The sequence below is a fragment of the Nicotiana sylvestris genome, chromosome 4, assembly GCF_000393655.2.
Source record: "Nicotiana sylvestris chromosome 4, ASM39365v2, whole genome shotgun sequence".
Lineage (NCBI taxonomy): Eukaryota > Viridiplantae > Streptophyta > Magnoliopsida > Solanales > Solanaceae > Nicotiana > Nicotiana sylvestris.
Window position 1 is genome coordinate 116,544,401 of NC_091060.1, and position 24,451 is coordinate 116,568,851.

A 24,451-nucleotide genomic window follows, 5' to 3' on the forward strand; every position below is an offset into this window, starting at 1 on the left:
CACAAAACTAAGCTGACTATCTCAAGAGCTTTAGACAAAATTGCTAACCTAACTAATCTAGTCATCTAAACAAAACTGTTGTATTTGATTCCTAGCTCGAGGTACTACTCTAACATTACAAATGTAAGCTATTTCTCTTGCTAATACATCACTGTTACGATATCTTTGCTAAAAGTACGTGTGTTCCTTTCAATCCATAGTACATATGAGGTTTCAGCATAAATCATCCCGAACATACTGACCTTGTTTGACTTCCCTTTACCTTTCTTGATAATCCATTGGAGATGTTGATCCCAGTTGAATGTGGTCGTTTGATCTTCTTGAATCTATCTCACTATTCTCTTCCACAATTCTGTCGCATATGAGCATTGCACAAACATGTGTTCTCTTGTTTTAACTTGGCCTAGGCACATAACACACTGATGAGTGACATTTAATCCCCAACTAGCTAGTCTGTCTTTGGTAGGCAATCTTCAATGTAGCATCAGTCATGATTGTGGACATCTGCCTATGTGGTTGCCTGAATTTCAACAAGTTTTCCTTTAATTTTCTGGAAGCATCGGAGCTCAGTGGATTGAGACATTTAGTGAACACTTCAGTTGCCTAGTCATCAGGTACTGTCGACAATAGCATACTCTCATTTTGAAATCAGATCACGAACTCTCGCAATAGCTCAAACTCTCCTTGAGCAATTTTGAATATGTCCACCTTTCTAGCTTGGACTTTTCTTAGCCCATCATGAGCTTTAATGAAAGAATCTGCATGCATTTCAAAAGAGGTAATAATATGCTCAAGTAAAAGAGAATACCATGTTAAAGCATCATTCGTTAGGGTTTCGCGAACTTCTTCAACAAGACATATTTGATCTCGTGTGGGGCTAAGTCAATTCCCTTTACAATCATAGTGGAAGTTGTGATATACTCTTGTGCACGAAGTCCCATCATACCTCAAAATATCGGGCATCTTAAAACTTTTCTCCGGAGCTATACTTGGTTTGAACAACAACTATGTATAAATATTTTAATCTGGTCCCTTCAACACTGATGGTGTTCCCGAAATTTTTGATCTATCAGGGCATGGAATTCTTGAGCATTTTGGTTAATTCATTCATTCATTCATTCATTCATTCATCTCCCTCATGGATCTCATGAGCTCGATTATAAAAGGATCATTAGCGTTGTTGTCGTTCCGGATTCGGTACCTGCACCACCTGCCTCATTTTCATTAAAATCGAACTCTTCCCTTCAAGTGATGTGGCCGGTTCTTTGCACTATTGGATTTGTAGGCACACTAGGAGGAACTCAAACTCCTCTATTAGAGTTATTGGAAGCAACCGAAAGCACATACTTCAACTTTGTCATTATTTGATTTTGTTTTGAGAGATGCTTCATAATTTTCCTTTGTTGTGCTCTCAAAATTTTTGACCATTTCAACAACACGTTCATCATCCATATTGTTGTTGGACTTCTCACATGTCAAGAATTTTATTCTTTGCGAACCAGAGTTGTTTCATCTCTCTCATTGCAAGTTTCACTAGTTGAATCCTCACGCTGGAACACATCCTCACGCTTGTTGTTTGTTCCAGCATTATAAGAAATTTTCACATCATTAGCTTCCACATCGGGTTTATATTTTTTTTTACTAAAGAAAAATGTCAAACTGCATTAGTAACAAATAAATGGATTAAAGTAATAACATAATTGTCTATGGCCCACGTTTGGCGCCAAACTATTTACTGGTAAAATATTATAGTTGAATTTGTAACGTGGATTATAGACACGTGAATTATTTTGATCCAAGAATATAAAATAGCTAAAACCAAAAGAAAAAATTAGTTAAATAAATTTTTAAAAAGTACAAGCTTGACTGTGGGCTCAGCTCTTCCGATGACAATAATAAAAACAATATGAAGAACAAAAAAGAGAGAAAGAAGTTGTATAGAATAAGAGCAAATTTTGGCTTTTGTGTATGTGTAATGTTTCGTCCTTCCATGAATATAAATTCTCCTATTTATAACTCTGTTCAGAGAGACAAGATTCCCAAATCAAGATCTTGTTTAATACGAATAAAACCCCTTTTGCTGGCTGAATAATGACTAGGTATTAATAAAAGATTCTTTGTGACGACTACTCATTGAACGTTGTATTTTCCAACCTATATCTTCCCTTCAAATCTTCGTCCGCGATTTTACTGTCTTAGGAACTTACCCAACGCTGATCATATGTTTGTAACCGGTGCCAGCTATTTGTTGACTCATATGTCATATCTACTTGTCTTTGCTTTCACGCGTTAACTAGTCGAGTATCCACGTATGGTTTACCAACTTTACCCCTACAATGTCATTGAGTTTGTCCTTTTTAACGCTCTTTTCTTCTCCTGTTCTATTCCAGTTTAGAATTGCTTCATTTTGTACTTCAACTAATTTTGAAAACAAATATGAAGTCCCAATAATCTCTGCTTTGACTGTACTTAACAAAAAAAAAAAATATCACCCATGCTTTGCTAAAGTGATAACGTTGACACGTTTAGTTCTTCAAGTCTCCTAGGTTCAAATTTATATTTGCCGGCTACTGTTCTGTAGTTATATGGTAGTCCGCAATTAATACTTTTACTAATTTAATAAATACAAAATATTTATCTTTCATACATATAATTAGCATTTTCCCATACATATATGTATTTTGACTTTAATTATTTAATGTTGATTTGGCTCAGTTATATATTCTCTTGTTACAACTTCCAAGGGAGAGAAAAGAAGAATTGACAATCACGTGCTAGTGACGTGCTTGTTCCCAAATCCCCCATCCCTTTAAATAAACGATCAAATCAGGTGAGGAGTAAACAAAACAAAAATGGTGAGTCGTACCACTAACTCATAACTCTTCATTCAGATTCAACGATGATGAATCTCTTCGTCTTCTCTCTTCTATTTTCTTCCCCTTTTCATCTCACTTTCGCCAGTGGCGGCTTTCGCAGCTCCACTAATCTATCAGGTCTCTCTCTCTCTCCCTTCTAAATTTACCTTTCTATTTTTGCTTCCTTGATCTATTTATAGCATACTTTTTTTTTTTCGTGGAAAATTTAAGTACTTTGATTGGGTTTTCTTTGTTAATTTTGAGCTTAGCAATGATGGGTATTGATTATTATTATTTTCAATATGGAAGGTTATTAATTGATATTGAGCACAAGTATAGTACGTGTAATTGCTCCATTAATTAACTAATTGCTAGTAGTACTATCTTTTGGTGGATTTGTTTTGAATTGTCATTGAATGCTATATCTATGGTTGTCTGATTTTGTTTTTAAGGTATAGGTAAAAGGGAACGATCATTTATTTTAAAGATTGACTCTTGTTTAATTAAATGCTCTTCTTTTCTTTACCAATTGTAGGTATTGTCAATAGTAGTTCTGCAGCTTCAGCTAGACATTTATTTGCGGATAACAACGTTCCTTTCACTGAGGAACAGCACTTGAAAAGACTGTATGTTTATACTTGACCAAAAAGAATTTTAGAAGTTCATTTTTATGCTTGTTCTAGTATTTATTCGTTTTTGTTTTACAATTTAGTGTAATGACAAAGAATCCTCTTTTTGTACTTACAGTGAAGAATTAGCAAAAGATTACATGTCAAATTCTGATCTTGAGAATGCTATCATGTCATTGAACCGTAGGTGCAGTAAGATATCCAGAGTCTACAGGTAACTTCAGGGGATCAAGAATTTATAGATTCCTTTTTCTTTTTCTCTCCCTCCCTCCCTCCCTCTCTCTCCCTCTCTCCCTCCCTCTCTCTTTTGGTTAAAAATAATTTGTAGATTCTTATAAATGCCTTTTATCATTGGGTTTTATCTTAAGAAACTTTCACTTGATTACTTCCCAAAATGCACATCCTTGCAATGTAAAAGTAATGGTTAATGTGCTTATATACTTGGATGACCAAGCTAATTAATGTCTTGTTATTTAGAACAATCTGTAGCACTAGAAGGGGGAAGTTGTCTTGGGTGGATGGTTGGACGATTTTATGTTATACTTTTAAGCTTTATTACTTGGATCTTCATTTACTGTACCATGTCAATTCGGTGTGACGGGGGGTTATTGGTATTTCATGTGGATTCTTCAAAGTACGAACAATAAAAATGGCATAACACTTCACCTAATATGAGAAATTCATAGTAAACTAGTCCAGGTAGCATAGCTTTTCTAGAACCTCTGCATAACGAGGATTGTGATAAATTCAGTAGTTATCTGTGATAGGCTGCTTCAGAAATGTGATTTTGGACTCGAAGAGTCTCCTATTCCATCAAATATGATGCATAAGTATTGTGCTTTGCTTTGCAAATCAAGCAGTAAATTTATTAAAGTACTTTTGACTTTTCCAATTTTAGTGGTAGTAAAGTACTACTTTATCGTGTCTAACTTGCATGTGATCCACAAATAAGAGACAAGCAAACAGAAAAATTGTACTCCTGGCTCTTACGAGTATATTTTTGTGAAATGATAATGGGAATTAATTCATTAGAAAAAGAAGAAAAAAAGATTATGGGATTAATGATAATGGAGGGTGCATCTCATACTTCTAGTAGTCTGAGACCTGGTGTGCTGCATGTGTTTGTGTATTGCAGTTTAAAATAATTGTTTTTTACACTCAGATAAGAAGTGCTACTTTGTGGATCCCTTGATGGATAATCTTTTCCCTCATAAGCAGGGGCAGAGCTAGCGTTGTGGTTGGGGGTTCAGTAGAGCCCAGTAGCTTTAGTCCAAACTCTTATTTGTTTTAAGAAATGTATTGAATATATAAAATATTAATTTAGAACCCAGTAGCTTAAAAAGACTAGAATTCCGAATCCACAAGCTTCAACTCCTAGCTCCGCCTCTGCTCATAAGTGGACAATAACTATCTGTAGTATAATTCTGAACTATGCTGCTTTAACACCTAACTCATTGTTCTTCTCTCTTTGAGGGGTTTTTGGAATGTATGATCAGCATTGGAAAGAGTGTGCTGGGAGTTCCATTGGTAATGCTTTTCTTCTCCTGTCTTAAATCTATATATGATATCTTCCTCTTTTTTCCTTGCATTTGTTCCAAAGTGGACAGCCTCTCTACCTTCTTAAAGGTAGGGGTAAGGTCTGCGTACACTCTACCCTCCCCAGACCCCACTTGAGGGATTACACTGGGTATGTTGTTGTATTTTCCAAAGTGAAGAAATACCTTTCATATTAATAACTAACTGGGGATTACCAACAGTGGGTGATGGAAATCTCTGACAAGCCAGGCAAAGAAGAGGCTGAGCCTGCTTTTAAGGTACTGATATCTCCATTAATTACGTTCTTGAATTTACAAGTGTCATCTGAGGTAACATATTGTTTATGCTTATATACTGTTAGACAATATCTCTTTTCAGTTTGTTCTAGCATTTGCCTTAGCCGTGAAGGTTAAACTGGTGATAGCTTGTGAATCCACTTCTAACTTATTGAATAACTGATGATAATGAAGCCGCAGCTTGTACTTAGTTTGCTACCTTTGCTCCTCATCCTGCTTCTTGAGCTAACCAAATAAAATTCTGTGAAGACTGTAGTACAAAAGTTTTATAGTTTCTTTTCTCAAGCTTAAGGTGGCAAGCTGTCAGGGTTAATGTAGATTCTTGAATCTTTCTTATTCTCTGTGATACTAGAGCTGAATAGTACATAACTTGAAAAGTTAATACTCACAGGTGTTCCTTTTTGACCTTTTATTTAATTATGAAGAAATTGAAAGCAGACGTGCCTTAGCTTGCAAGTGCGGCATTTTGCTCTATGTTAGAAACAGCACTATGACTTATCACAAAAAAGGGTCCTTTTGTTATAAGATTGACAAAATATTTAGGACAACGCCTTGGGTAACTTTGCAATTAAATTCAGGCTTTTTTTCCCTACTATTTGAGACGTTATGATTCTGGGTGAACTGCTGAAACTCAGAGGTGGAATGCCCTCCTTCCCTACAACAAAGAAACAATAGCAAAAAAAGGCATAGGGTCACTTAACATAAAAAGGAAGAAAACTGAGAGAAATGGAGTCCTAAAGCTGCAGTAAACTACTTTTTCCTACTGTTAGTAATAAACCGAATGTTGGGTGGAACTGGAAAAGAAAAAAGATATCTTTCTCGCAATTCATTTTACTATTCTTCTGGCTAACTGAATGAACTAAGAACACACTCTATCTGTAGCTTTATGGCTTTCTCAGCCTGCGTTCCCAGAGAAATATTGCATTGGTTTAAGCTGTGGGAACTTGGTTTCTGCATGAGCTATAGCTGTTCTTGTGCTACAAATACTATTCCACATATTCTCCTCTTTTCACTGTTTTCTTTATATAGTTGAATTAAATATTTCAGTATTTTCTTGGAGCAATTTTATTTGGTGATTAAATTACTCAGCAGGCTTCGTAATGCAGTACATTGGCAACGTGCATGGGGATGAACCTGTAGGTCGTGAGCTTCTAATTCTTCTGGCGAACTGGCTTTGTGATAATTATATGAAGGATCCCTTGGTAATTGACTTCTCTGGTTAAATCTTCCTCTTTAGAAAGTTCATGTATCTTACTTGCTGGATTCTAGTCTTGTGTTTCCTCTCTTTGCTGTTGATATGTACTAGAAGCATTGTAAAATATTGGGGCATTTCCCTGGACAATGCAGAAAACTTATGTTTGTAATCTTGAAAATCTTAGGAAATTTCTCTACTGAAAAGATATCCAAGTAAGAAAGCATCCGAACAATTTTTACATACTTTGGGGGAAAAAGTCAATCTTTACCAAATATATGAATGTTCTTCTTTAAAAAAAAATAATTCTTCTTCAAAACATTTGAATGTTAGAGGTTGAAATGAACAAGGAAAGATAGTAAGTTTTACACTATTCATTGTGTTCCTTGGCCAATGTTGAAGCATTGGTTGTCGAGCAACCAATTCACTCGCCATTTGTCAAAATTACTATTTAGTATCTACATGGCATGAATTTGGAATTCCTTCTAAAGAATGAAAGTCTTCTGGCTCTACTGGATTTTATTTTACAGGAACCTTCAAGAATTTTTTGCTCTCAACCCTGTAAAAGCTGTTTGTTCTTGTTTCGATATGTTTCTAATCTTAGGAAATTTCTCTACTGAAAAGATATCCAAGTAAGAAAGCATCCGAAAATTTTTACATACTTTGGAGGAAAAAGTCAATCTTTACCAAATATATGAATGTTCTTCTTTAAAAAAAAAATAATTCTTCTTCAAAACATTTGAATATTAGAGGTTGAAATGAACAAGGAAAGATAGTAAGTTTTACACTATTCATTGTGTTCCTTGGCCAATGTTGAAGCATTGGTTGTCGAGCAACCAATTCACTTGCCATTTGTCAAAATTACTATTTAGTATCTACATGGCATGAATTTGGAATTCCTTCTAAAGAATGAAAGTCTTCTGGCTCTACTGGATCTTATTTTACAGGAACCTTCAAGAATTTTTTGCTCTCAACCCTGTAAAAGCTGTTTGTTCTTGTTTGGATATGTTTCTAATCTTAGGAAATTTCTCTACTGAAAAGATATCCAAGTAAGAAAGCATCCGAACAATTTTTACATACTTTGGAGGAAAAAGTCAATCTTTACCAAATATATGAATGTTCTTCTTTAAAAAAAAATAATTCTTCTTCTAAACATTTGAATATTAGAGGTTGAAATGAACAAGGAAAGATAGTAAGTTTTACATTATTCATTGTGTTCCTTGGCCAATGTTGAAGCATTGGTTGTCGAGCAACCAATTCACTTGCCATTTGTCAAAATTACTATTTAGTATCTACATGGCATGAATTTGGAATTCCTTCTAAAGAATGAAAGTCTTCTGGCTCTACTGGATCTTATTTTACAGGAACCTTCAAGAATTTTTTGGTTTCAACCCTGTAGAAGTTGGTGGTTCTTGTTTGGATGAGTTTATGAACATCTTTTTCTAATATGGTCGAATTCGTTATTTTATGAGTCCTGGAAAAGCTTCAGGAAATTTGCCCCCCCCCCCCCCCCCTTTTTTTTCCCTGAAAAGGTAACTATTATTCACAACGTCAGCACTAAGATGGTGCTGACAAAGCTGTACAGATGGAAGTAAAACCAAAAGTATATCCCTCTTCTATTCTTCGAGGGTATTCTATGCGATCTAAAACTGATTCGGCCTCATTCACAGGGTCCCTTTAACACCAAAAGACAAAAAAATTGCAGCTCGACTTCATCTCTGAGTAGAATCGGATTGTCCTCAAACCATCTTGAATTTCTTTCTGTCCACCAAATACAGCCAGGATACATGTTGTCTTAAACAACATTGTGGTATTGGGTTAAATAACTCTTCTTTTGAACTAAATTTATTCTTAATAAAACCTTTTCTTTATCCTAGTATGATGCAGAAAAGATATTTTCATATTTTTCTTGTCATAGTTTCGAAATTCAATTTTTTTTATTGTGGCTTGTACAGGCTACCCTGATTGTAGACAATGTTCATCTTCACATACTCCCATCAATGAATCCAGATGGGTTTTCATTGAGGAGGCGTGGAAATGCGAACAATATCGATTTGAACCGAGACTTTCCTGACCAGGTATCTCTTGACATACTGTACTGGTGGATATTATGTTATTTTAAAGTTAGATATGAATGTTTTTCGTAAGGTAAATTTTGGAGTGGAACTTTCCATCCCAGCTCATACATTGTGAAGGAAACTACATTAGGACCATATCAATCAATCAATAACACCTCACTCCCAGATTAGTTGGTGTCAGCTTATGGATCGTCAATCCGACATTTGAGCTGTATGGTGAACAAAAATGTCATCCGAACATCTGTGGAGAATTTAGGCGTTAAGGTCTAGTCAAAGGAGTTCTTCCACGATTAGGAGTTAACTAAATAACTTTCAAAAATTATTAAAAGAAAGGAACTTGGAGTCACTGCAGAGTGATCAGTTCTCTGATGATGTGAAAAATTGTCAGACATAGGAGCTTGATGATGCAAGTTAGACCTATCATATATCAAGGGACAGGAGCATGATAATCATCGTTACTTTCATTGCACCAGTATAAGAGTTTTTAGTTGGCTTCTAGCTCTAAACTAGACTGGAAACTTAACAAAGGGAAAAGCGAGTAGGATTATTGCAACTTCTAAAACAAAGAAAGTCTGGAGATCTTCGTAGAGGAATTTCTGTTTAAGACATAATTAAGTAAATAAAAGCGTGTTCTGTCTAACAGCTTAAACTTTTAAATGAGATGGTCACACACTTTAACATGGTTCTCAAAAAGAGCAGGCAGAGGTACTGGATTCGAGTCTCACGCCACCCATTATCAAAAATAATTTCCACATGTTTGGTCCATGAAAAAGAATCAGAGCTGCACGTGGGTGGGGGGGGTGGGGGGTGTTGAGATATAATTAAGTAAATATAAGTGTGCTCTACCTAACAACTTAATTTGTTAAGCTTTTAGATGAGATGATCACACACTTCAACAATTTGCAGTGGTTAACTTGGTATAATCAGTTTATAGACAAATTTTTCTCCCATTCTTTACTTTTAAAAAAAAAACTAATATAGGCTATATTCATCAAAAGAAATGTAGGTTATAATCTTATTTTTGAACAACTTGGTATAATCAGTTTAGAGACAAATTTTTCTCCCATTCTTTACTTTTTAAAAAAAACTAATATAGGCTATATTCATCAAAAGAAATGTAGGTTATAATCTTATTTTTGAACAACTGATCCCAGAAAGAAGAATGTCTCTTTAATAAGTTAAGTTGACATTCAACCATATCAGTAGGCTTACCTTGATCATTAATTAGTACCACAATTTTTTTTCATAAACTATATAATTAATCATCTCTTTCTGTTGGGTGGGGTGGGGTGGGGGGAGCGGTTGTTGATTCACATCTTTCGTGAAGTGCAGAAACTGTTTGCTTCAATATTCGCTCAACATTCATGCTAGTAACATGAGTTCTAGAATGTGGTTTAAAAAAAAGATCCCTTTATTGATTTTTCCATAATGTTTATTGTGAGACGTTGGAGGTTAGTCTTTGAGATCGAATTCAACTTTAAATATATATTATTTGTCTTTTAAAATTTCTTTGAATTGATATTAAAGCTTGTGTGGAATATGTTGACTTCACTTCAATAGGCTACTCTTAGTTTTGTCACAAATCCACTTCTTATTGAAAGGCTGTTCTTGTTTTTGTCTTTTCAAGTTCTTATCCTCTCTCCTATGTAGACTAATTATAACAAGGATTAACTGACATGAAATGACATAGTTCTTTCCCATAAATGATGATCCTGGTGCACATCAACCTGAAACAAAAGCCATTATGCATTGGTTGGAGGAAATGCACTTCACAGCATCTGCTAGTCTGCATGGGGTAAGCATTCAGTTACTCTTTCATCTAACTTATGGGTTGCATCTGAATGCCCTTTATTTATGTTGTAGTTAAGTAGGTGTATTAGTTATGTGGCTTTTGCACTTTTAGCGAAGTAAACTATTTTGTGTTTCATAATGTTTTCTTGTGTCACTTTATGTTTTAGTAGTGTGGTGACTTCTGTTCAAACTTGTGCTTATATTCTTTTGTCTACTAAATGACCCAGTATGAAGTTTTCACTTTCATAACAAGCACCAGTAGAAATGGTTATCCTTGTTCGACCTGGCCAGCTTCAAATGGCAGATCTAACAGATTAGTACAAGTAATGAAGCTTCTGCTGATAAGTAGTAACTTATAATGTAAAACTATATTGGAAGCAAAAGAGGTTCAAAACAGATTAATGATATGGGTGTCAAGAAGAACTCTCAGATCAGGAGAAAATCTGCGATAGTAGTTTATAAAGGAAAAAAGAAAGAAGAAAACCTGTGATAATAAATCGTTATAATAAGGGAACTGCTTGCCCAGTCCTTTGCAATATTTTGTTTGCATATACTGTTGTCTCTTTGGTGATAAAGAGTTTGTTCTTTTTGTCTCATTGCGTCATCAATATGAAAATGTTGGAGAATTTGACCTCGGCGAGTTACTTATAGTTTTCTTTAAACAGGGAGCACTTGTAGCAAATTATCCATGGGATGGGACTGAGAACAAAAGGTGAGTGTCTGATGATAGTTTGTTATCCTTAAATTTGATTTTTGAATGAGAGGCCTAATCTGTTTAGAGTACCATTCTTCACTTATTTGGTTTTCTATCATATTTTTTGATCTCCCGAGTCTCTAGTTGTCTTCAGATATTTTCATGCCAGCACTAATTTTTAATGATAATGTTCACAACATATATTGGTATCATTTTCAGAAAATATTATTATGGCAGTCCAGATGATGAAACATTCAGACACATGGCTAGCATCTACAGTCATTCCCACCATAACATGTCTCTAAGCGAGGAGTTTCCAGGAGGAATAACAAATGGTGCATATTGGTAAGGAAGAATGGTGATAATCCAATGAAATTCATCGTGTTAACATTCAGGTTTAGAGCTCCTTTGAGGCTTTATCTTTTTCTGCTGCTTTTGCTGTTGCTTCATACAAAGCTGAGTTTCTTATGTTTTCTGCTGCAGGTATCCAATCTATGGAGGCATGCAAGACTGGAATTACTTACATGCTGGCTGTTTTGAACTGACTCTAGAGATAAGTGATGACAAATGGCCTAACGCACGTGAGGTTAGATCTCAGTTTTTGTCAGTAGAACTTGTAGTTGGCTGACAATGCATGACTCTTGAAGGGTCTTCTGCATCAATTTTCATGATTTATTTTTGGAATTTATCCTCCTCATTTAATTGTCTTTGTATTGACGGTTTGGTGAATAGAAGTATAATGTTTCTGAATAAAGTCCTGTTTATGTGGATAACCCATTTATATAATCTCAAATATAATGTTTCACAATGCAGCACCCATTTATAAACAACTACTCGTTTATTTGCAGCTTCCTACTCTTTTTGAGTATAACAAGATGAGTATGCTCAATCTTGTCGCAAGCCTTGTGAAGGTAACCTCATAGCATCTATCATTTTGCGGTTCTTCACTTTAGGAGAATGATTTTTTCCCCTGAAAATCACTCTGTTTGAATTTACCTTTGTTCAGCTAGCTATTAATTACATTCTCAATCATCTAAGGGGAGAAGAATAATATGATCTCTATGACCTTATCCTGACCAAGGTCTCTAGTATCTTGGTGATTTTCCTTTGCAATTTATAGAAGGTCTGGGTTATGGTTGCCTTTTATTTGTGGAGGGTTCATAATTCTGTTTAAGTGAATGCTTGCTGTCTATTCCTTAAATTGTTGTTTAATCTTAAGAAAAGGATAGTTCGATACCTGACCAAAATGGTGCAGAGAAGATGGTTGACTTTGAAGGTTTGATAGATTTGCTTGTACTCGCATCTTTAATTAATCCTCTTTGTGTTTAAGCAAAGTTATTAAGGTAAGAGTTGAAGTTTTTCTTATGTGGTACTAACAGAGGTGGCCCCAAAGTGGAGTCTAAATTACCATTTTTGAGAATTTTAAATTTCAAAATATTTCAGTGGGTGCCTTGGTACTTTTAGTGACATATTGCTAAAATATTGAAAAGTGAAGTGACAGCTTTTCTTTTTAAAAAGTGCAGACTTATGCGTCACATTACACTTACCTTATTTAATCTAACGCAGACAGGAATACACGGAAGGATTTTCTCATCAGATGAAGGCAGGCCTTTACCTGCCTTAATAGCTATAAAAGGAATAAATTCCACGGTGCGTTCTTCATTTGCAAATCCTTTGGTCATCGTGCATAAGTTGTAAAGATATATTCTGGATTTGATGTGATATCACCCGGTCTTACTGTGTGTCTTCATATCAATATCAGGAACTTCATCTTAGAGTATTTCTAAAACTCATTTAGGACCTCATAATTACTTCAGCTCTAATCTTTAAATTATGTGTAAAAAGTAATATTTCAGGTCTACTCATCTTATTTTATTCTGTGGAAACCCCAATCTCCGGCTGCCTTTTTTTTTTGGGGGGGGGGGAGTGTTCTATTTCCCCTTTTTGGTGGTTTCTCTTTTTCTCTTTCGTAGGGGAATAAGAAGTTAAAGGCATCAGCCTGGGCAAGTAGGGGCTAGTCTGTTTGTAGTTTGGCAGATTATTCCTTTTAGCTAACTTTTCACATACTCGTAATTCATTCATTTATTTATTTATTCCATGTCATCTATTACACCACTTTTCGTCTTAGCATTAAATAGGGCTTGTGAGATAATTCATATTTCTAGGACAGTCTTCTTACTGTTCTTGTCATTGTCTTCAGATACATGCAAGGGAAGCGTTAGCCGATTACCACCGGTTGCTGGCGCCTGGGGGCGATTATGAAGGTAACCACAGATTAAGGAAATAAAACTAGTTTCGTTACTTATCAAAAAGAAAATAATGCCTTTTCTTTCTCACTAATAGGACAAGAAATTTGAATAACTATTGTTACTAGTCTTTATGAAGAGTATAAAAGAGCTAAGAAGGAAGGTGAGTCCGCTATTCGCAAAACGTAAGGTAAAACACCCTAGGATCATACCAAAATCTAGACAGGTGGGAAGGAGAGTATGAAATGTATGAACTAGCATGAAAAAGAAAGGGGTTAAAACTTAAAATCAGGTTAAGTCTAAAAAAATAGAAATAAAAAATGAAGATAGCCAACAAGGTTTGACATGAGATAGTAAGATCAAAAAGGAATGGAGATGTTATTTGATCAAATGCTCAACTCAAATCTGAGATACCTTCACAGATCTCCATACATACGTGCAAGATATACACCTTAGGTATACTCGTAAATTAGGTGCGGAGAAGTAAAAGATGCCATGAAAAAATTAATGGTTATAAAAGCTTGTGGTCAAATGGTATATATCAGTAGTGGAAATGCTTTATACAGGTTGGAGTAGTTTGGCTTACCAAAAGAATCACGTTTGACATAACCATAATTTTGTGTAGGTTCTCCACTTTTACATCCCACTTGCATACAGGGAATTTTCCCACTACATCAAATATGTATCAAAAGAAAATAGTTGGTCGTTGTTTGTACATTTACATTAGGTCGACATTTAGCAAGATTTTTTTTTGGGGTTTGCTTAGAGATTGTATATTAGTGTAGAGAAAAGTTTAAGATTTAGAGAACTCCATAGTTTACGGAACTCGTAATTTCTCCTAAAAGATAAATTATTGGAGTAAGGCAGGCTCAAATGGAGATTGTCGATTAAGTTACTATTAACAATCAAGTATGTGGAAATAAGTTAGAAGTTGGAGGTTGCTTGTGTTTAATCATGTAATCTTCTTGATTGAATAAATCCTAATTGGTGCCTGAAAACTCACTTGCAGTTGTAGCAACAATGCCAGGATATAAGTCAAGGAGTACAAGAATTATGTTGGGGGAAGAAGCGATGACGGTGGATTTTGTTATGGATCCAGTAATCACTCCCATAAATAGCTTTTTGCAAAGGGGATGGAGCTGCAGCTTACCAGGTCCTCATTTAGAAGTTTTTTTCATTTTGGTTTTGGTGTTAGTTTCAGTATTCCTCTGCTTTTTATTGAAGAGGAGAGTAGTATTAAACTATCCAAAACAGAGACAGACAAAAAGGTCTGTTCTTGGGGTATGAAGTTAGCGCGCGCGCACACATTTTCGAGAAACGATATTTGTAAGACTGAAAAAAATATGATAGTAATAGTGAAAAAGATTATTACTTGTATCATTTTTCCTTCCGTTTATTACTTTCTTCCTTGTGATTTTCGGTCGGTCTATAGCATGGGAGAAAATGCATTCCCCAAAAGATTTGAGATCTCTGGCTTCATCCTATTATACGTAACTCCGGTTTGCGTATCCATTACTCTTTTTTTGGTTTAATCATCTAATCACTGGCTTGACCGACCCAGGTTTGTGTTGTAGAAAGCCGTTATTTTAGGTTTTAGTATGTCTTACTAAATATAATTTTTCTAAGAGCTCGAATACGAGATCGATATTAAGATAGGGGAGGAAAGTTTACCCTTCTACCACAACCCTCGGTGGTTGTATTCATTATCTTAACAATCAAGTTCTAAATCTTAATAAAAATAAAAGATTCGGGGACATTATTAGCTGTTTGGCCAAGCTTCTAAGATCAGCTTGCTTTGAAAAGTGCTTTTCTCATAGTATTTTTCAAAAGTACTTTTGTTGATAATAATTTGTGTTTGACTAATTTGTTTGGGAGTACTTTTGAACGACAATTAGTGTTTGGCCAAACTTAAGTGTGTTTTCTTAAAAATGTTTTTTGGGGAGAAATTATTTTTTCTTTCTTTTTTGCTTCTCAAAAATTGCTTATGCTTTTACTCAAATTTACGTTTTTTTTAACTTATAAAAGTTTGATTAAATACCTTAACCTCCGGAAAAATATTTTGACAAAAAACAGACCAAAAAGAAGCTTGGGCAAACCGCTTATAAATGGAGGTTCACTGATTATAAGAATGTTAAAAAACTCTATTTTACCTAAATATTCCTCGGTAACTTCCTGATTATATAACTAATCATAAGGTCATCAATGTGTCCAATAGTATTGATTACAACTGCCAGCGCCAGGTCATTAGACACAGGGGAGGGGCGGAGGGAGAGTGCCATGTACGGGTTCGGACGAACCCAGTAGCTTTTGTTTAAACTTTGAATTTGTATTAGAAAATCCATTAAATATGTGTAAATATTCAATTGCAAATCCAATAACTAATGAGCTATGAGATCGGTTGCAAGTTCAGAACCCATAAACTTCAATTTCTAACTCCGCCTCTGATTTTAGACATGACCCTTTTGTCTATTTTGGGATTATTTGTTAGGGTGGGTGGGATGGAGACGAGGTAAGAGCGCGGTGGTTTGAGGGGAGGAGATAATTTGCATGGAATGCTACTTATGGAACTCATTTTCCCTAATCCTACCAAGCAAGTTATTTTTATTTTTATTTTTAAGGAACTTGTTTTTCTAGAAAAAAAATAGTTTATGTTTCAAAATATTTTGTCCTATCAAACTTGATACCAAACACACCTCGTGGTGCGGCAAATTGACTAGATATTTTGGGACGTGGTTGAGAATGAATAGTTTGAAAAGGAAAAGTTATCATCGATATTGTCTTTCACTTAAAAACATCAATTATCGTAGTGAAGTCCTTGAAGGTGACTAAAAAGAAAAGTTGACAAAATCCACACCACCCCTTTATAAGAAGCCTCCTATTATATTATATTGGTATAATATCTTGTCTTACCTTTTTATTTGGAATCTCCTTTATTTTCAAGGCAACGACGAGTTAATGGTTGTCACTGAACATGACTAGAATAGGAATCAACCAATATTAAACGTAAGAACAAAGTCGTTCTCATTATTTGAGGACAGTATGATCTAAAGTTGTTTTACAAATTTATCTCATCACCCTTTTTAATCAATCAGACTTCCAAACTTTTTTCTTCTCTTATTAGGAGAAAAAGACCTTTTATGTTTATAGTAATATTGTGGGTCCCACTTTTGGTATATGTAGGTCCCCATTATATCAGTCAATGTCTGCATTACGTATTAATAAAAAATTAAGATCAGTTTCAATATTTTTTTTCTTCTTCAAATTGCCACGTTAAGTAGCGTGGGAGAAATTTAAATATTATTAAAGTTGATGCAAAATATATTATGGTTGAGTCAGTCGCACGAAATTTAAATATTATTAAAGCCAGAATTTTCACTTGAAAAAGTTAAAATATAAAAAAGTGAATACACGAAAAAACCAAGAGAATTCAACATATATATAATTATATATACATATAAAAATATTTACTAGCTATATAGAGTAATTTTCAAGGCGAAAACGTATCAATTTGGATAAAGGTGACTCCGCCATGAGATGCAAGAACAGTTAAAATAGAACAAGTCCATCTTAATATGTTTATCTTTTTTCCTGTTTCGTATTTCGTTGTATAAAACATATTCCATACTGACGTACCATAATGTATCCCCTGGAAACTATAAGCCTCATGAGAAAATTTAGCAGTGTTTATACCTGATTTATATCCTTAAAATCTGGTTGGGAGGAGGGACCAATTCAAAAATACCATCCAAACGACCCTAATGCTATTAGAAGAGATTTTTAGTTAATTAATTGAAAGAAAAACTGAAACTTGAGGCATTTGAAAGAAGATAAAAATTAGTGGAGAGGACAATTTAGCTTACAACTAGCTTTTTGGATTGTTTGGCGTAGGTTTGGCAACCCATTGATGAAAGTTGTTAACCGTTGATTTTGACATAATGAGACATAATTAAAACAATTAAAAACAGAAAAAACAACGCTGTTCAAAAGATCAATCATGTCCCTTTAAAAGCCCGAGTCTGAAAATTATATCCCTCTGATTAAGTGGTGCTTTGGCATGATTTTTGTATACGGTAAAAATCAGAGGGTCCGATTCTATGATCATTATGGCGCTTCGTGAGACCGCCCCCCTGAAGCCTCGAGGCCCACCTCGAGGTTCGACCCCGAAGATTCTTAATGACCGACCTCGAGGTAGTGCAAACCAAAGGTTATGATGGACAAACGGGAAGTTCCCAAGGCACGTGATTAAAGCGTAAAAATAGCACGATATTTCAGACTGGTCATTCAAAAATAGCCAGCGTTTACGAAGTCAATAAAAAATAGCCACTATTTTGCTGCAACAGAGACCGGTCCAGCATAATATACTGGAGTTCGGTGCACCTGTGTATAAACTCCAGCATATTATGCTGGACCGGTATACTTTGCTGACTCCAGTATAATATACTGGAGACTGGAGTACCGGTGCTCCAACTCTAGTATATTATACTGGACAATTATACTTGCTGGAACTCCAGTATATTATGCTGGAGTTCTAGTGTACTTATGCTGGAACTCCAACATATTATGCTGGAGTTCTAGCAGTATAATATACTGGCGTATTTTTCGGGTTTTGAACGGTGTTTTCGCTCAGATTTATCTTTACATGAAAAGTGGCTAAATTTCGATTACTTTTGAAATTGGGCTATTTTTGAACGACCAGTTGTAAATCTAGCTATTTTTAAATTTCTTCCGATTAAAGCTGACCAAGTCTATTAGGCTAGTTCAAGCCCATACTGTGGCATTAAATGGCTGTACCAGCCTCAAATCCTTGGAATAAATGCGTCTGTACTATGTTGGGATTCCTCCTATATAAAGGGCACCCTTGTTATTTTTTGCACACATGACATTATACACAACATTGAATACAAGAACATTATCTGTTCTCTAACTTACACACATTCTCCCTTGATTCTATTATTTACATTTATTGCTTACATTTACTGTGTTCTATTAATTGTTCTTCATTTATTGCTCATTATTGATCATAAAGAGCCTTCATCAAAGTTCTCAAAATTGTTAGTCCTTCATCGACTGTCCATAGCTTAGTATCGAGCTCGACCTCGAGGCCCTGTACAACCTGGCTCGAGGCCCCGATTCTTAGCCTCTCGGTTTGCTTAAACATATTGCTTTCAAGTTCTTATCTTATTTCTTAGTCTCATACTTAGCATCTATTGCCTAACAACCAGCACAAAAACAAATCACATATTTTTAGAACCACAAAATCAAATCTAATTGTAATTGACATTTTCAAGGTAAACAATTTTCATACAAGTTAGTATGGTCTCTTTAAAAGAATATCAAATTTTACTACCTATAGGAATAGTAGAATTTCTTCATATAATCAAGATTGTGCATAATATATTAAAGAACAATATAAATTTTTTATTTTCATATTAAGTATGACTCAATCAAGAAAAATTATCAAAGTGTTAGGATGCTAGCTACTAGCTAGTAAAGATGAGATAACTAGAGACTGAATTTGTTCACCATATAAGAGGCAACAAAAAAAATCATTTTAAGTACTCGGTATACATATCCTGTTATATACGTCCAGCTATAATTAATTGTCTTTCCTGCTTGATTATTTTTACCAAGTCAAAATGGATTTAAATGACCAAACCCCACTCTTCTTGTGGATAAGATTGGTTTCATAAAGTGATAAACATTGGAGTAATAAATTCCCAGTATGAAAAAAAGAAACTAGATTTATTTATGTTGTTAAAAAAAGAATACTACTAAAATAATTCCATATCCAGAAATTCTTAATCTTTATTTTCCTATTGTATTTTTAGTTACATGGTTATGCTGGAAGTAACGTGATTTTGGTAATTTATCTGATAATGTGATAATTTTTTTTTTTTTCTAAAAAAAAAACCGTGTTGTCAATTACTCCATCCGTTTCAATTTAGACGAGATAGTTTGACTCGACACGAAATTTATGAAAAAAAAGACATTTAAAACTTATGGTCTTAAAAACTTAAGGGGTAAAAACTTTGTGGGACCATGATATTTATGCGATTATAAAAGTATGGGTAAAATATGTTAAATAAAGAATTTAAAATTAATTTATTTTTGATTGTAGAACTTTTTTTTTGGAACGGATTAATAAGGAAAATGTGTCATCTAAATTAAAATAGAGGGAGTATAATGCAAATAAGGAAGATGAAGGACGTCTTAACAAGGAGCACGTGTCATTGTCTCAGTGGTTCGATACGTTCCGTACTGATTTAGTCGTTAGTCGTTTATTTTCGCAAAAACTCATCACACTTTCTCCCGGTGATTTTAAATTAAGCGGGTTCATACGTGGCAAGTTTCTATTGGGAGACTGACTTCCCCACGCGTTTTAAATAGTGTGCCGACCAATTCCCTAGGTCTAAATGTTTTTCCTTTTTTTTTTCTTTCTCTTTTCAATTCTTATATTTAAAAATAAATTAAAATTCCCAACAGCTAACTACTCTCTCTCTCTCTCTTAGGGACGAAGTTAGTCAAAGCAATTTTGCTTGATTAAATTATTTCTTTTAGTGACCTAAATTTTGAGTACTTTAATTAAAAAAAGGAAGTTAATTCCTAATTATAACAAGATTAATCATTTGAGAAAATGTTCACAAAATGAAAAATAAATACGATAAATTTAAGTTTACCTACAATTCGAGACAAGTAAAGTAATTATTTGTATACAAATTCTTATGTTTAATATTGTTCATATAATGAATTAAACTTAGCATTAAATTAAACAATTTCGAATAGAGCGGGAGGAATATGAAAGATTCATATAGTCAAAATTGTAGGTATAGTTAATTGATTGATTGAGTTAATCGAATATTAACTCGGACAAAAATCCATAACCAGATTGTTTGATTTTTATTTAGTTTTATTTAATTATTCAGTATCCGAAATCTATTTATCTGACTAACTCGGATCCGCACCGAGTAACAATATTAGTCCTTTCAACAAAAAGGATATTAGTTGAGGATGAAAAAAAAACGTCAAAGAACTTTTAATTTCTTTATAAAAAAACTTTATAAATGAAAAAAAAGAAAAAAAAGTAGATTCTTGGTCTACATGGTTGTCACAATACACGGAAACAATCATCTATATATACACACACAGCACAGCGCTTGCGTAATGTCATAGTTTTCTTCCCTCTGTAAATCACTCTTCATATTCATATATCAACTTTTATAGCGCTGACCAGCGGTTCCATTTCTCCTTTTTCTCAGCTCCCCATAATTTTCTTTGTAAGTTTATCTAATTCTTGTTGCAAATTCCCTAATGGGGTCGGTTATTTTTATTAACTTCTTGCAGATTTATGTATATAACATGTGATTTTAGTATTCTACATCTGGGGTCTTGTTAATTGTATCAAAATCTTATTTTCTTGAAGAGATATCATGTGTTTGACTTTCTTGAATTTGTGTTAAGAATTTGGATACTTGGTGATAAGACTTATTGATTTTGGTAAATACAGGTGAAGCCTTCTTTTGTTTTTCTGATGGCGGTGAAGACTAATGAAAGTGTTCTGCCAGAGGAATTGATGAAATTGCTTCTAAATTTAGCTACAAAATGGGGGGATGTATTGGATCTAAAGACGTTGAAAGTTCACCATTTGAGTGGTGCCTTGACTAATGAGGTTTATCGGATAAGTTGGCCTACTAAGAACAACGAGAATGTGTCGAGGAAAGTCTTGGTTCGCATGTATGGTGAAGGAGTAGAGCGTTTCTTCAATAGGGATGAGGAGATTAGAACTTTTGAGTGCTTGTCAAAGAAGGGTCAAGGACCTAAACTTCTTGGTCAGTTTCCAAATGGTAGAGTTGAGGAGTTCATTCATTCAAGGGTATGTGATATTTCTGACTAAATTTACTTTGTTCATAAAGTTAGCATTAGTGTTATATATGAAGCTTTTATCTATTGGGCATATGTTGCTTTGTTAGTGTATGTTACTCTAAAGTTGAAAGTATAGGTGTTACCATTAATGATTTCTAGGAGGTTTTGCCATGATTAAATGATCATAAATTTACAATTCCATTGTTTGCTGAGGAAATAGTTAAAGAGGTCAGCATATATTGATGGTCAATGGTAATGCTCCGATTATAATGTACTGCCTTTTAGACGAAATCCCCGTCAGTCTGGTTTTCCCTCCTAAGTCCTAAGCCTAGGTAACATATTGAACTGTCTTAAGTGAAAACTATTACATGCAGATTTTGTACAATGAATGGCTTCTAATCTTGGGAGCAGGCGCTGGATCTTTGAAATAGGATTATATCAATTTGATGCACTCCTATTGAATGATCGAGCAGCAGGTGGTGCTCCTTGCCTTTTAATCACCTTCACTATAGCGCCGTGTTGTAGAGTCTTTGACCATGTCCGGTTTAGTGGAGTCAGTATTTTATCTGTAAAACACCAGTATAAAGTTACTAGAATAGGGAAAGATGGCCTTCTCTCTTGGGGGCTTGATATAATTTGATCGATAAACCTCCTTTAAAACTGGATACAAATATCAGATGCATACAATATTATTACAAGGCTAAGATATATTTTGGTGTTTATTGATTGATTGTTGACCTTGTCTGTATGTCTATCTTTCTTTGCATTTTCAGACATTATCTGCTGATGATCTTCGTGATCCGGAGATATCTGCTTCAATAGCTGCTAAACTGAGGGAGTTTCATAACCTTGACATGCCTGGTTTAAAGAATGTCCTTCTCTGGGACCGTCTCAGGTATCAATTTACGAGCCGGAATGTAATATGATCTTTTATCAGGGAAATTCTTTTTGTACTAATTATTTATGTAAATTTTCCAGAAACTGGCTAAATGAGGCAAAGGGGCTGTGCTCCCCTGAACATCTGAAGGAGTTCTCCTTAGGTAATCTTGAAAAGGAAATCAACTTATTGGAAAAGGAACTGTCAACGGAGTCTCAAGAGATTGGCTTTTGCCACAATGATATGCAGTATGGTAATATAATGATTAACGAAAATACGAGGGCCATTACTATCATCGTAAGTGTTGTAGGCATATGTTTGCTCAAACTGTCAGAGTTTTAGTCTGTTTTTCATTTTCTTTTCACTTTTCTTAATGTGGAATGCTCTCTTCTTCCTTGAGATAATACGATCAGGATGTAACTAAAGTATTTTTTGAGAGCATCTAATTTGTTGTATTCTCCAACTAATATTTTCACTGCGGTACTAATATATCTAAGCAAGTTTTGAACTGTTTTCTTAATCAGGAATTGGCTATCTGTTGCTTCCTTTCTGAACTTAATGTCCACGCCCTATTTTTTGTTGTTTTATTTATTTATTTGGCCTTTGACTTGACCACATGCTTCCAATACATCAGTAATGCCATTTTTTACAAACTGAATTCGATAACTCCAGCAATTTCTACAATGAAGTCTGGTGTACAGACTGAGACTTCTGTTTATTTGCATTGCAGGACTACGAGTATGCTGGTTATAATCCAATTACTTATGACTTTGCCAACCACTTTTGTGAAATGACAGCAAATTATCATACTGAGACTCCTCATATCATGCATTTCAATACTTACCCTGGTAAGAAAATATTAGAAGCAACAAGAGAGGGAGATCATGTTTGTTGCTACTCTGATCTTCCTGTTTTTTTTCTCTTTCCTTAGTATTTCTTTTATTTAATTAAACTATAGACTTAAGAAGTTAATGTTAATTCTTTTCTTTCATTTTAAATTTCCAACAGATATAGAGGAGCGACATCAGTTTATTCGTGCATATCTCAGCTCTTCAGGTAACCTTGAAGATTGACGGCCTTTACTGTTGTCTGCACCTCTCTGTTCAAGGCATACGGTCTTGAAATAGGCCTGTTAATGGATAAGAGACAATTTGATCATGAGCTGAGGGTTTATTAAGTAGGTGGTGTAGAAGTATAAAAATTCCAATACTTGTTGGAAAAATAAAAAGTACAGCAGAAATCCAGCCAAACTGATGCATGTTTATGTCCCTTTAGGACTACGTAACATTTATTATTCGATTTGGATAGGCATCTGTGAGTGAAATTTTTGTTGACCTTTGAGCAACATAAGGATCAGTGTCTTTTGTGCTGGGACCAATATGTCAAGAATTTAATTACTTCAGATGTGTAGAACCTGATTCCCAACTAACTTGGGCATAGTAGTAGTAGTAGTAATTGTTATTTGTAGGACCTAATGCATTTATAAATTGTGATAAGAACTCTGGCTCAACTAAGACCAAACATGGTTGTTTCCTTTTCCAATTATCTTATTGAGTTTGGAATCCCATTAACAAATGCAGGCCATCAACCTAGTGATGAGAAAGTAAAGAAGCTCGCTGATGAAGCAGAGAAGTATACGCTTGCAAATCACTTGTTCTGGGGATTGTGGGGAGTCATCTCGGTATGTTTTCATCGCCACATTTCACCACGCATTTGAGGGCATAAACACAAAATCAATCCTTTAATCTTTTGTTTCTGTGTTTGTTGTTTCTTTTGCCAGGCATATGTTAACAATATCGAGTTTGATTACATGGAGTACGCGAGGGGAAGATTCGAGCAGTATTGGTTGAGAAAGCCCGAACTCTTGGGTGCCACAGACAACTTGCCTCATGTAAACACTTCAGCTGAAGCAAAATCAGATTCTCCACTATTGGTTGATGTCAAAACATGTACATTAACAATATAGATGTAAAAGCCTTCATTATAAACAGGCCTACGTCGTATAATGAATGGAGCATTTAGAATCTTTGATGTTTCATAGAATATGTTGATAGGCTATTATTGAGGTAATATCTGTTGTATTGCCAGTGAGAGTGTTCTCACCAACTATATTGTCCAGTTCAATAAATTCAAATTTTCATTCTCAAGCATAGTCTAAATGATCTGCAATATCTGAAGTGCCACTAAAAATAGGAAAGACAAAAACAAGAAAAAGCAAAACAGCTGCATTCTGCATCAAACATGGCTGCCTGTGGCATGGGAATTATTCTATCACTTTGGTGATGATTGTCATGGAGCAAAATAGCTGGTAGTGGAGTCATCTTTCCCAAGAGAGGATTGATTCTGATTTTTCTTTATTTAACTGGATCATTGATTAATCAAATGCATTGACCATAT

The 24,451-nt window shown here is 34.7% G+C and overlaps 2 protein-coding genes across 3 annotated transcripts; both read left to right on the top strand.

Moving 5' to 3' along the window:
- The first annotated feature begins 2,749 nt into the window (after positions 1-2,749).
- Positions 2,750-14,697, top strand: LOC104240271 (carboxypeptidase SOL1). 2 transcript variants are annotated; one of them, XM_009795083.2, is made up of 15 exons: positions 2,750-2,993; positions 3,391-3,481; positions 3,603-3,698; positions 4,981-5,011; positions 5,242-5,298; positions 6,423-6,518; positions 8,464-8,586; positions 10,277-10,381; positions 11,043-11,089; positions 11,291-11,416; positions 11,555-11,657; positions 11,920-11,982; positions 12,638-12,721; positions 13,272-13,335; positions 14,327-14,697. In XM_009795083.2, the coding sequence occupies exons 1-15, from the start codon at positions 2,900-2,902 to the stop codon at positions 14,602-14,604; spliced, it is 1,458 nt and encodes a 485-aa protein (XP_009793385.1). In that variant the 5' UTR covers positions 2,750-2,899; the 3' UTR covers positions 14,605-14,697. The 2 variants fall into 2 exon arrangements, with proteins under 2 accessions (XP_009793385.1, XP_009793386.1); XM_009795084.2 differs by having other exon boundaries at positions 2,840-2,993; positions 4,958-5,011.
- A 5,751-nt stretch (positions 14,698-20,448) lies between these two features.
- On the top strand, positions 20,449-24,201 carry LOC104240270 (probable choline kinase 1). Its single transcript, XM_009795082.2, has 8 exons — positions 20,449-20,591; positions 20,822-21,187; positions 21,951-22,072; positions 22,156-22,351; positions 22,785-22,902; positions 23,063-23,110; positions 23,635-23,735; positions 23,835-24,201. Exons 2-8 carry the CDS (start codon positions 20,846-20,848, stop codon positions 24,018-24,020), a joined length of 1,113 nt encoding a protein of 370 aa, XP_009793384.1. The 5' UTR covers positions 20,449-20,591; positions 20,822-20,845; the 3' UTR covers positions 24,021-24,201.
- Positions 24,202-24,451: the final 250 nt, after the last annotated feature.

Coding starts and splice junctions, on each gene's coding strand:
- LOC104240271 (XM_009795083.2), top strand. CDS start 2,900: ATGATGAATCTCTTCGTCTTCTCTCTTCTATTTTCTTCCCCTTTTCAT. Junction 8,587..10,276: donor ACCGAGACTTTCCTGACCAG/GTATCTCTTGAC, acceptor GAAATGACATAG/TTCTTTCCCATAAATGATGA. Junction 12,722..13,271: donor TAAAAGGAATAAATTCCACG/GTGCGTTCTTCA, acceptor CATTGTCTTCAG/ATACATGCAAGGGAAGCGTT.
- LOC104240270 (XM_009795082.2), top strand. CDS start 20,846: ATGGCGGTGAAGACTAATGAAAGTGTTCTGCCAGAGGAATTGATGAAA. Junction 22,352..22,784: donor CGAGGGCCATTACTATCATC/GTAAGTGTTGTA, acceptor TTTGCATTGCAG/GACTACGAGTATGCTGGTTA. Junction 23,111..23,634: donor TGCATATCTCAGCTCTTCAG/GTAACCTTGAAG, acceptor TAACAAATGCAG/GCCATCAACCTAGTGATGAG.